At 39.0% G+C, this 13,091-nt stretch overlaps 1 protein-coding gene across 3 annotated transcripts in view; it reads right to left on the reverse strand.

Annotated features, from left to right (window-relative positions):
* itsn1 (intersectin 1 (SH3 domain protein)) overlaps positions 1-13,091 on the reverse strand; it is a 145,821-nt gene that overhangs the window by 100,173 nt on the left and 32,557 nt on the right. For all 3 annotated transcript variants that reach the window (XM_061966681.1, XM_061966672.1, XM_061966690.1), the window contains exons 5-12: positions 12,259-12,419; positions 12,000-12,185; positions 9,527-9,602; positions 9,318-9,427; positions 2,584-2,647; positions 2,361-2,498; positions 279-373; positions 52-191 (exon numbers count right to left, since the gene is read on the reverse strand). In XM_061966681.1, the coding sequence (XP_061822665.1) occupies positions 52-191; positions 279-373; positions 2,361-2,498; positions 2,584-2,647; positions 9,318-9,427; positions 9,527-9,602; positions 12,000-12,185; positions 12,259-12,419 (970 nt within the window). The remainder of the gene's footprint in view (positions 1-51; positions 192-278; positions 374-2,360; positions 2,499-2,583; positions 2,648-9,317; positions 9,428-9,526; positions 9,603-11,999; positions 12,186-12,258; positions 12,420-13,091) is intronic.

The following is a 13,091-nucleotide window of genomic DNA, read 5'->3' on the forward strand; positions in this document are numbered from 1 at the left end:
ATTTGAAAAGTCTGTATCAAAGTGTGCTGATGAAAGCTTGTTCTGCCCGACCTTTCTCTCCTGCTCCTCCCTCTCTATTGCAGCCAGCCTCTCCTGTTCTTTCCTCTGCTGCTCCTGGAGAGCCAGACGTCGCTTCTCCAACTCCAGGTTTCCTCGCTCAAAATTCTCCCGCTTCTTATCCTCAAAGGTCACTGTGGGGCGGGCAAGAGCAAGTGCATACAAATATTATTATTGTGGAGGCAAACAAATGACCTAATAGAGGATACTGTGACCGTCACCTGGGAGCTTCTTGTCCTGGCTGCTCTCCGCCTCTTCCTCCACCTCCTCCGGGACGCTCTTCTGGTCCGACTGAACGCTGTCACTTCGCACACGCCTGCAACACGCAGTCCAGTCGTGTTGTCATACGCAGGTGCACAGAGGTAAAGATCGCAGGATGATAATGGGGAAATGCGATATTTCAAAATACTATTTACTCGGGCTGCACCATGTCGGAAATTTGTTTTTTGATTTTTCTCGCCAAAATTGCAATTTAAATTGCAAACTTTTTTTTACATACACACAAATGCATTAAAACTGAAAATATAGATTGAAGTAAGACATGTTACTTTTAGACTGACTATGTGCCACGCGTTCCAATAATATACTTTCATAAATATTTGGCTTAATGCGGACAGACTCAGAGCTGTAGTCTCTTAAACTGAAAAAAAAAAAACCAAAAAAACTATACAGTGATTATAATGCAATGTTATCATAATGTATAATTACAATACAAGCAACCATTTTACAGGATATAAAGTTGTATTTCTCATTACTGTAGAATTGTTTAGTATTGTACTGTAATTGGAAGGTAAATAACTTTGTTACTAGGGATTTCCGATATCAGACTGCCGATATTATCGGCCGATAAATGCTTTAAAAAGTAATATCGGAAATTATCGGTTTCAAAAAGTAAAATTCATGACTTTTTAAAACGCCGCTGTGTACACGGACGTAGGGAGAAGTACAGAGCGCCAATAAACCTTAAAGGCACTTCCTTTGCGTGCCGGCCCAATCACACGATATGTACGGCTTTTCACACACACAAGTGAATGTAAATCATACTTGGTCAACAGACATACAGGTCACACTGAGGGTGGGCGTATAAACAACTTTAACACTGTTACAAATATGCGCCACACTGTGAACCCACACCATACAAGAATGACAAACACATTTCGGGAGAACATCCGCACCGTAACACAACAGAACAAATACCCAGAACCCCTTGCAGCACTAACTCTTCCGGGACGCTACAATATACACCCCCCGCAACCCCCCCACCTCAAATCCGCTCCCCCCAAACCCGCCTACCTCAACCTCCTCATGCTCTCTCAGGGAGAGCATGCCCCAAATTCCAAGCTGCTGTTTTGAGGCATGTTAAAAAAAAGAATGCACTTTGTGACTTAAATAATAAATATGGCAGTGCCATGTTGGCACTTTTTTCCATAACTTGAGTTGAAGTTGTTCTCTTATTTTGGAAAACCTTGTTACATTGTTCAATGCATCCAGCGGGGCATCACAACAAAATTAGGCATAATAATGTGTTAATTCCACAACTATCGGTTGATATCGGTATCGGTAATTAAGAGTTGGACAATATCGGAATATCGGATATCGGTGTATATTGTAGTGTCCCGGAAGAGTTAGTGCTGCAAGGGGTTCTGGGTATTTGTTCAGTTGTGTTTATGTTGCGTTACGGTGCGGATGTTCTCCCGAAATGTGTTTGTCATTCTTGTTTGGTGTGGGTTCACAGTGTGGCGCATATTTGTAACAGTGTTAAAGTTGTTTATACGGCCACCCTCAGTGTGACCTGTATGGCTGTTGATCAAGTATGCCTAGCATTCACTTGTGAGTGTGTCAAAAGCCGTAGATATTATGTGAGTGGGACGGCACGCAAAGGCAGTGCCTTTAAGGTTTATTGGCGCTCTGTAATTCCCCCTACGTCCGTGTACACAGTGGCGTTTAATAAGTCATAAATTTTACTTTTTGAAACAGATACCGATAATTTCCGATATTACATTTTAAAGCATTTATCGGCCGATAATATCGGCAGTCCGATATTATCGGACATCCCTATCCGTGACAATGACTTCTGTTGTGTTTGATCATCCGTTTTACTGCTGTATTACAGACACCATTTGGAAACAATTAAGGCACGTAAATAAACATTTATAAAATATTTCCGTGTAAATAACTAATTTCACAACGTATACATCTGTGGCTTAGAAAATTATTTTTTCTTCAAAACTTTTCTGGGTACGGCTTATATCTCGGTGTGCCCAATAGTCCGTAAAATATGGTACTTGTGCAGCCCTACGTACCTGAAAGTAGGTGGAATGTAGTCTGGTGGGAGCACTGGGGGGAGGGGCACGCCAGACATGGCCATGTCTATGAGGTGCATGGCCAAGATAAACTCCTCTGCAGTCAACTTCCCATCCTGGTCAATATCTGACAGGCTCCTGTTGGACAAGTGGATGTGAAACTCCCTTTATTAGTGACTCCAGTTGGACATGCGGTTTAATAGCGGAAACTCAAAGTAGTGACCATATTGAGGCGAGCTGGCCTTGAGGAAGACTGGACTGCATGAGGATGGTGCGCGCCTGGGGACCTGAAACACAAAGGGAGAGAAATGTCAATAAATGGACGTGCACCAGCCAGCCCAGCTCCAAAGTCGTATTAAGGTCTTTGGCCCTTGGCCCGAGGTGACACGTCTGGCTGAAGGACGAAACAGCACTGACTGGGATGAAAAAAACTGGAAACCCTGTGGTTTAACTCCTGCACTACAGATGTAACAGTAGAAGAGCGATGGCATTAGAGTCAAGATGTAATGATATAAAAGATGTATATCACGGTTATTGTGACCAATATGATCACTGTTACCATTATCATCGCGGTATTGTTGAATGTGCTCAAAAAGTATTAATACTAGGGCTGGGCGATATGGCTGAAAACTGTATCATGATTAGGGATGTACCGATCCGATATTTGGATCGGATGGGCCGCCGATATTTGCCAAAAAATGCGTATCGGCAAGGCATGGGAAAATGCCGATCCAGATCCAGTTTAAAAAAAACTCCGGTCCGTGTTTTCCAACACACTGATTTAAATAATACATTCCACTTTTCTGCTGCTCCGTAATTTCCGTTCCGCATTTTCCAGCACACCTTCAACACATCCATCTGTGGATTCTCACGCAGTTGCTTTTAGCTGCTGGCATTACACTACAGGCTCTTCTCACTCTTTTCTGTGTCTCCCTCTCACAGACAGCAAGCGCACCTTCTTACACACGTCACATACTGTCACGTCATATGTCACATACGTATACGTCCTCCCCGAGCAGAGAGGTAGCAGCATGGCTAACGTTAGCTGTGATGCTAGCGCAGCCGTGTGACCAACGTTCTCTCTAAGGTGCGCGCCTGTGCGCATAGCAATTATATGCCACGCACAAAATCAAATAAAAAAATAAGCGCATAACAATTTTCGACACACGGACACGACAGAGAAAACAGTTTTCGTCATCATTGTTCAAATATTGTGACGTCTGTCGAGACGCTTATCTCCATTCGGGGCCACACGTCCACACCATCAAAATGCAGAAGCAAAAATTTCCACATCAACACCGAATGAAAAAATTTGTGATTTTTTTAGTTGTGATTTCCTTCTCTGCATGAAAGTTTAAAAGTAGCATATATTAATGCAGTATGAAGAAGAATGTTTTAATGTAGACATGCAAGCCTTGAAAGAAAATTTTGAAAATCAAGACTACATTTCCTGCAAACGGGTGCATTTCTACCCTATATCTTAACTTTAGATTTATTCTCTTATCAAACTCTTTTGGCTGTCTTTTTGACACTTACATCCGGCGCCCCCCTCCACACCCTGGATTATAAATAATGTAAATAATTCAATGTGATTATCTTGTGTGATGACTGTATTATGATGATAGTATATATCTGATAGTATATATCTGTATCATGAATCAATTTAAGTGGACCCCGACTTAAACAAGTTGAAAAACTTATTCGGGTGTTACCATTTAGTGGTCAATTGTACGGAATATGTACTTCACTGTGCAACCTACTAATAAAAGTCTCAATCAATCAATCAAAACACATAGAATCATCATACTGCTGTGATTATATGCATCAAGTGTTCATTCAAGGCTAAGGCAAAATATCGAGATATATATTGTGTATCGCAATATGGCCTTAAAATATCGCAATATTAAAAAAAAGGCCATATCGCCCAGCCCTAGTTCAATGATGCCATTTCTGTTTGTCATGTATAATTTTGTCTATTTTGTGTTTATCCTTGAATAAACAGGTCAGTTTCTTGTTACCAACCATTGTGTATTATTCAAACTCCCCTAATTCAGCTGGCTAGTTGTTATCAAGAGTACTAAAACCCTTTTCAACATGATTCTGACAACTAAGTAGGCTAAATAACTTTAAACTTTAATACATGCTCGGATAGGCCAGTATCGGTCAGTATCGGTATCGGTCAGTATCGGTATCGGATCGGAAATGCAAAAACAATATCGGTATCGGATCGGAAGTGCAAAAACCTGGATCGGGACATCCCTAATCATGATATTAGTGTTTTATATCAGTCGATATCGATAAGTATTGATACTTTTTATGACCGATTGATAAACAAATTAAATGTTAGCATTTCTATTTGAAATGTAACCTTCCTCTGATTATAATCCAACAATGTCAACAAAATAGTAAAATCACATTGAACACTTAACAATAAGCTCTTAAAAATGAAGGAATATGTAAGGAATGCTTCATAAAGTGTAAGAAAATAGTGCAAAGCGTGAAAATGTAAACATAGAAAAACCTGAGAAGAACTATTTTCTGCAGGTTTAGTGGCAAGAAGTTACAGCTGTGCTCTAGAGCAGGGGTCACCAATGCGGTGCCCGCGGGCACCAGGTAGACCGTAAGGACCAGATCAGTAGCCCGCTGGCCTGTTCTAAAAATAGCTCAAATAGCAGCACTTAACAGTGAGCTGCCTCTATTTTTTAAATTTGATTTATTTACTAGCAAGCTGGTCTCGCTTTGATCGACATTTTTAATTCTAAGAGAGACAAAACTCAAATAGAATTTGAAAATCCAAGAAAATATTTTAAAGACTTGGTCTTCACTAACTGACAAAGAAACAGATAACAGATTTGGTGTCCAGTTCAAAGTGTGACATGATTTATTTAAACATTTGAGAGTTGACTTTTGTATTTTACATGAGTTATTATTTGTACAAACATGGTGCAAAGTAATTCATGATTTGTTAAAAAAATGTTAGTGGCTAGCTAGTTGAAATGGGATATTGTGATTTCAAAAGACTGTCTTAGAAGTGATCATTTGAAAATGTTCAATTTGAAAAATGTGAGAAAATATAAAAATAAAGTGTTGCATATTGATATTTATCTGTTTCTATATATATTTATTGAGAGAAATCAAGATGATCAGTGTTTCCACAAAGATAAATATCATTAATTATTAATAATAACATAGAGTTAAAGGTAAATTGAGCAAATTGGCTATTTCTGGCAATTTATTTAAGTGTGTATCAAACTGGTAGCCCTTCGCATTAATCAGTACCCAAGAAGTAGCTCTTGGTTTCAAAAAGGTTGGTGACCCCTGCTCTAGAGGGTGAGAGCGGTTAAGGTGGTGTGGTATTAGCGGGCTTGCCTTGCATCATTTACAGACCACATTGGTCTGACTAGGGTTCCTTTAGAAAAATCTAAAAACTGTCCAGGTGACTTTTCCTCTTTCATCCACAATTTGGACTTTCTCTTCTCACTTCATGCAAAGAATCAACCAAATATGATAGTTGATACTGTCACCTGATTGGCTGTTAGCATGTCCCGCCCACTGATCAGTGATCACTTCCTGCATTGCTCGGTTTGGGCAGGGGGGATTTTAAAGATGATAAAAAAAAAAATGCTTGGAAGATGCGACTAATGAGTCACCGTTATAGCCTTCAAAGCCTCTAAAACAACTTCAAAACCACCCATCAACGTTTTATATACACACTGCAAGTATGTATATAATGTAGTAACAGACACCTTCATAACAATATTTAATATATATATATATATATATATATATATATATATATGCACACTGTAAGTATATATATAATGTAGTAACAGACACCTTCATAACAATATGTAATATGTACAATATACACACTGCAAGTATATATATAATATAGTAACAGACACCTCCATAACAATATGTAATATATACAATATACACATTGCAAGTATATGTATAATGTAGTAACAGACACCTTCATAACAATATGTAATATATACAATATACACACTGCAAATATGTATATAATGTAGTAACAGACACCTTCATAACAATATGTAATATGTGCAATATACACACTGCAAGTATATATATAATGTAGTAACAGACACCTCCATTACAATATGTAATATGTACAATATACACACTGCAAGTATTTATATAATGTAGTAACAGACACCTTCATAACAATATGTAATATGTACAATATACACACTGCAAGTATATATATAATGTACTAATAGTTCATAACAATATGTAATATGTACAATATACACACTGCAAGTAAATATATAATGTACTAATAGTTCATAACAATATGTAATATGTACAATATACACACTGCAAGTATATATATAATGTAGTAACAGTTCATAACAATATGTAATATGTACAATATACACACTGCAGGTATATATATAATGTAGTAACATACACCTTTATAACAATATGTAATATGTACAATATACACACTGCAATTATATATATAATGTAGTAATAGTTCAAAACAATATGTAATATGTACAATATTTACCATATTTTGGTCATTTTAATCATTGTCAGGACTGATTTATTCCGCGCATTGATTTCCGTTTCCATAGCAACGCACTTCCAACTTCTGGCAACAAATGCGTGTTCCTACTTCCGGAAGCAAACACAGGTGTGTTTTCCAATCATAGCAGACTTGGTAACAGACAACGAAAAAGACTATTTCTGGACAAATGAGGATTCACAACCTTGTCTTTTTGAAGCTGAATATACTGAGGATGAACTGCTGCTTTTAGAAGCGAGCACGAAGGAAGAGTGAGACGTTGGAGCAGACGGAAGCCGAGAGAGTGAGGTTGGCGTGACTTTGACGGTAGCTAGCTTTTACGGCTAAGACCATAGCACGCCGATGTGTTAGTAGAAAAAGAGTTCCTCAGTGTTCGCTCTTACAATAACAATGTCGCTACAGCTTGGTTATTATACAGGTTACAGAGAGTAAATGAAGTATTTGTGACGATTTCTGAATGCATTTTTAAAGTGATTTTGAGGTAGAATCGATCACTGCCATTAGCTGCATTGCTAGCCACCAAGAACAAGACAATTTTTACATGTTAGAATGCAAAAAAACAAAAATCTTTTGCCTTCTTGTCTTTCATAAAGATTGTGAACGATAGGCAAAATTCCCCCAAAAAAGTCCAGTTCCCCGAGTTTTGGTGGTCCAACAAATACTCCCGTTTTCAAATTAATGAATAATCGTGATTTATATTTTTGCCATAATCGTCTAGCCCAGGGGTAGGCAACCCAAAATGTTGAAAGAGCCATATTGGACCAAAAATACAAAAACAAATCTGTCTAGAGCCGCAAAAAATTAAAAGCCATATTACATACAGATAGTGTGTCATGAGATATAAATTGAATTAAGATGACTTAAAGGAAACTAAATGAGCTCAAATATAGCTACAAATGAGACATAATGACATACTTGCCAACCTTGAGACCTCCGATTTCGGGAGGTGTGGGCTGGGGGCGTGGTCGGGTTTGGGCGGGGCGTGGTTGGGGGCGTGGTTAAGAGGGGAGGAGTATATTGACAACTAGAATTCACCAAGTCAAGTATTTCATACATATATATATATATATATATATATATATATATATATATATATATATATATATATATATATATATATATATATATATATATATATATATATATGAGATATCTACATCCTGAAAATATGCAAACAAACTGTGTTTAGATAATTGATACTTCAAACTTGCATAAATAAATATTAAGGAATATAACATAACTTGGGTTCTGATAGTTTCAAAATGTAATGAATAAAATGCTAAAGTTGTTGATAAACAAGCAATTATTTTAATAATTAAATATGGTCATTTTAAATGAATTATTATGATAATTTAAAATCAATTATTTCAAATATGTTTATTTTAATGTATAATTCCTTGTCTGGATGTAATAAGGAGTCACGAAAAAATACAAATAAAAATACAATTCATTTTGATGTTTTTAGCAAAATATAGTAAAAATTTATTTAGTTTTTTCTTTAAATTAATAAATATATTTATTTTTAGGTAAGATAAACATAATAATACAATTTATCTCTAGTCTGGATGATTTAGTTCTTGTCACCCTGTTGTCCTCCCGTCATGAAAAAAGGCTGTCCTCACTCAAGTCTGCATGAAGCTGGAGGGGGCGTGGCTTCCAGCTCCGGCCGAAAATCGGGAGATTTTCGGGAGAATATTTGTCCCGGGAGGTTTACGGGAGAGGCGCTGGATTTCGGGAGTCTCCCGGAAAATTCGGGAGGGTTGGCAAGTATGCATAATGATGCAATATGTACATATAGCTAGCCTAAATAGCATGTTAGCATCGATTAGCTTGCAGTCATGCAGTGACCAAATATGTCTGATTAGCACTCCACACAAGTCAATAACATCAACAAAACTCACATTTGTGCATTCATGCACAACGTTAAAAGTCTGGTGGACAAAATGAGACAGAAAAAGAAGTGGCATAAAACACGTCCTAGAAAGTCGGAGAAAGTTATACATGTAAACAAACTAAGGTGAGTTCAAGGACCGCCAAAATTAGTAGGACAAAACGGTGCTTGCCAAATACTCGAATCAGTGAAGCATGTTTAATATAAACAGTGTGCTTTGTAACAATTAGGGAGGCTTGTGTCATGTTTGTCCTTCTACAGAAAGCATATTAAAACAAAAAAATATATATATATTTTTTTCCCCTCATCTTTTTCCATTTTTCACACATTTTTGAAAAAGCTCCAGAGAGCCACTAGGGCGGCGCTATATGCGGCTCTAGAGCCGCGGGTTGCCGACCCCTGGTCTAGCCTACATTAGAGTAGCCTGTGTTTTATCTGCCAGCCTCAAACCTGTGTACCCGGGGGACAGACTGGATATTCTGAATAAAATGTTCAATAACAACAAGCATGTGTTTACCAGTGAGGTGGCCGCTCATCATCTTGTCGTGGGAGTTGAACAGCTGCCGGTACTTGAGCCTTGACGACTGAGGGACGGCCCAGTCAACTTGTGCTAGTGGAGGCTGAGCGCTGCGACAAGGAGCACAGGACGAGACACATGCCATCAGGCTTCTGTGGTCCGATGCGTCGTCAGCATAACCTGCAAGCGGGCTTTCACGGGTCACCCACCTTGCAGCATCAAATGATGGCCCCTTCTGCAACTTGGCGCTGGAACGGTTAAAGGAGGCCTTGCTGACCGAGGACGCTGCGAGTCCAAAGCAACAAAACGTGGTCATCGTTTCAGTTGACCATGACGCTGGTCTAGATCAAGGGTGTCCAAACCTTTTGACTTGGGGGCCAGATTGGGCTAAACAAAATTTGGTTGACGGCCGAAAGCCTATACATGTATACTGTATGTGTACATATAATATTAATCAAATGGATATATAATTAATATAATTGGATATTAAAAGTATGTGAAAGTTCGACTCCTACCTTGTCTACTTCCGTGACAACCCCTTTAAAATGTTGCAATTAATCAGAAATATCAAGCAGCTAAGAAGTGCCAAACATAAGAGTGTTTTGCTTTGTTATGGATTTAAATTGGTGTAATTTTGAATTTTTATGGGGAATGGATGTTTTTTATACAAACCCTGTTTCCATATGAGTTGGGACATTGTGTTAGATGTAAATATAAACGGAATACAATGATTTGCAAATCATTTTCAACCCATATTCAGTTGAATATGCTACAAAGACAACATATTTGATGTTCAAACTGATAAAAAAAAATTTTGGGACAAAGAAGTTGGGAAAGGTGGCAATAAATACTGATCAAGTTGAGGAATGCTGATCAAACACTTATTTGGAACATCCCACAGGTGAACAGGCAAATTGGGAACAGGTGGGTGCCATGATTGGGTATAAAAGTAGATTCCATGAAATGCTCAGTCATTCACAAACAAGGATGGGGCGAGGGTCACCACTTTGTCAACAAATTGTTGAACAGTTTAAGAACAACATTTCTCAAGCAGCTATTGCAAGGAATTTAGGGATTTCATCATCTACGGTCCGTAATATCATCAAATGATTCAGAGAATCTGGAGAAATCACTGCACGTAAGCAGCTAAGCCCGTGACCTTTGATCTCTCAGGCTGTACTGCACCAACAAGCGACATCAGTGTGTAAAGGATATCACCACATGGGCTCAGGAACACTTCAGAAACCCACTGTCAGTAACTACAGTTGGTCGCTACATCTGTAAGTGCAAGTTAAAACTCTCCTATGCAAGGCGAAAACCGTTTATCAACAACACCCAGAAACGCCGTCGGCTTCGCTGGGCCTGAGCTCATCTAAGATGGACTGATACAAAGTGGAAAAGTGTTCTGTGGTCTGATGAGTCCACATTACAAATTGTTTTTGGAAACTGTGGACGTCGTGTCCACCGGACCAAAGAGGAAAAGAACCATCTGGATTGTTATAGGCGCAAAGTTGAAAAGCCAGCATCTGTGATGGTATGGGGGTGTATTAGTGCCCAAGACATGGGTAACTTACACATCTGTGAAGGCACCATTAATGCTGAAAGGTACATACAGGTTTTGGAGCAACATATGTTGCCATCCAAGCAACGTTACCATGGACGCCCCTGCTTATTTCAGCAAGACAATGCCGAGCCACGTGTTACATCAACGTGGCTTCATAGTAAAAGAGTGCGGGTACTAGACTGGCCTGCCTGTAGTCCAGACCTGTCTCCCATTGAAAATGTGTGGCGCATTATGAAGCCTAGAATACCACAACAGAGACCCCCGGACTGTTGAACAACTTAAGCTGTACATCAAGCAAGAATGGGAAAGAATTCCACCTGAGAAGCTTAAAAAATGTGTCTCCTCAGTTCCCAAACGTTTACTGAGTGTTGTTAAAAGGAAAGGCCATGTAACACAGTGGTGAACATGCCCTTTCCAAACTACTTTGGCACGTGTTGCAGCCATGAAATTCTAAGTTAATTATTATTTGAAAAAAAAAAAAAAAAATGTATGAGTTTGATCATCAAATATGTTGTCTTTGTAGTGCATTCAGTTGAATATGGGTTGAAAATGATTTGCAAATCATTGTATTCCGTTTATATTTACATCTAACACATTTTCCCAACTCATATGGAAACGGGGTTTGTAATATCCACAAAGTTCAGTGACCATATCTGTTGACAATTTGTGTTGGTTGGATTAATTTTTTACCCGTGTGCAGCTGAGATAGGCTCCAGCAACCCTCCGCGACCCCGTAAGGGACAAGCGGTAGAAAATGGATAGATGGATGGATGGATTTTTTTTTTTTTTTGCACCATGACAGAGATTGGCTCCAGCCCCCCTCCCCCGCAACCCTGAAAGGGACAAGCGGTAGAAAATGGATGGACTAGGGAAGACTGTTTGCATTGGGTCATATAAGTAAATGCTGTGAGCATTATGGAAGAACTCATGTTTTCCACTCGATGGCAACACAATAGCAGCAACAAAGTCATTAGACTTTTAAATTGATTACTTAATAAACTCATGACTTCGTGCGGGCCAATTTGAAGACGTCAGCGGGCCGCACTTGGCACGCGGGCCGTAGTTTGGACACCCCTGGTCGAGGTAAAAACATCAGCAGGTGGTGGTCAGTGTGTTACCCGGGTGGGAGAAGCCTGACATTGGCTGCATCATTCCCGTGGGAAGGGCTCCGTTGGCCATGGGCTGGGGGAGGGGTGGCGGTGCTGCCGAGACGAGAGACGGAGACACCCCGACGGGCAGCGGAGGCAGCGGAAGCGGGGGCACGCCAGGTAGGGGAGGGGCGATGGCCGCCATGGGTGGCATGCCTGGAGAGACGCAAGCAGACAGAGTAGACACAGATCTACGCGCTATGACCTGCACGCGCGCTCGCCGCCTTACCAAAGCCGCTCTGCGGGGGTAGAGGTAGCGGGGGCTGCTTCATACTGAGGGGCAACGTGGGGGGCAGAGGGTGACCCTGGAGTTTAAGTTTGATGAGTTTCATGGCGATGGAGAACTCCTGGATGTCCATACGACCGTCGCTGTTCATGTCGGCCAGAGCCCTGAAAGCACACCGGGACTAAACCATGTGACAGGAAGCAGCCATCGTGGTGGCCGTCAGTAGGGCTGGGCGATAAAACAATATCAATACGTGTAATCGATTTCAATAAAAAAATGCGTTCGATAAAACGTTCGATTATTTTTTTTATTTTTTTTTTGTGAAAGTAATAAAAATCAATAAAAAAATATGTTTGATAAAACATTAAATAATTGTTGTTTTTTTGTCGGAGTAATCGATTCAATAACAAAATGCGTTCAATAAAACGTTCGACAATTTTGTTTCTTTTTTGTCGGAGCAATCGATAGCAATAAAAAATGTGTTCGATAAAACATTCGATAAATGTTTTTCTTTTTTGTCAAAGTAATAAATATCAATAAAAAATTTGTTTGATAAAACGTTTGATAATTTTTTAATTTTTTGTTGTAGTAATCAATTTCAATAAAAAAGGCGTTCAATAAAATGTTCAATAATTTTTTTCCTTTTTGTCACAGTAATCGATTTCAATAAAAAGTGTGTTCGATAAAACGTCCCATAATTTTTTTCCTTTTTGTCAGAGTAATCAATTTCAATAAAAAATGTGTTTGATAAAATGTTCAAGATTTTTTTTCGTCAGAGTAATCAATTTCAATAAAAAATGCGTTCGATAAAATGTTCGATAATTTTTTATTACTAT

The sequence above is a fragment of the Nerophis lumbriciformis genome, linkage group LG02, assembly GCF_033978685.3.
Source record: "Nerophis lumbriciformis linkage group LG02, RoL_Nlum_v2.1, whole genome shotgun sequence".
Lineage (NCBI taxonomy): Eukaryota > Metazoa > Chordata > Actinopteri > Syngnathiformes > Syngnathidae > Nerophis > Nerophis lumbriciformis.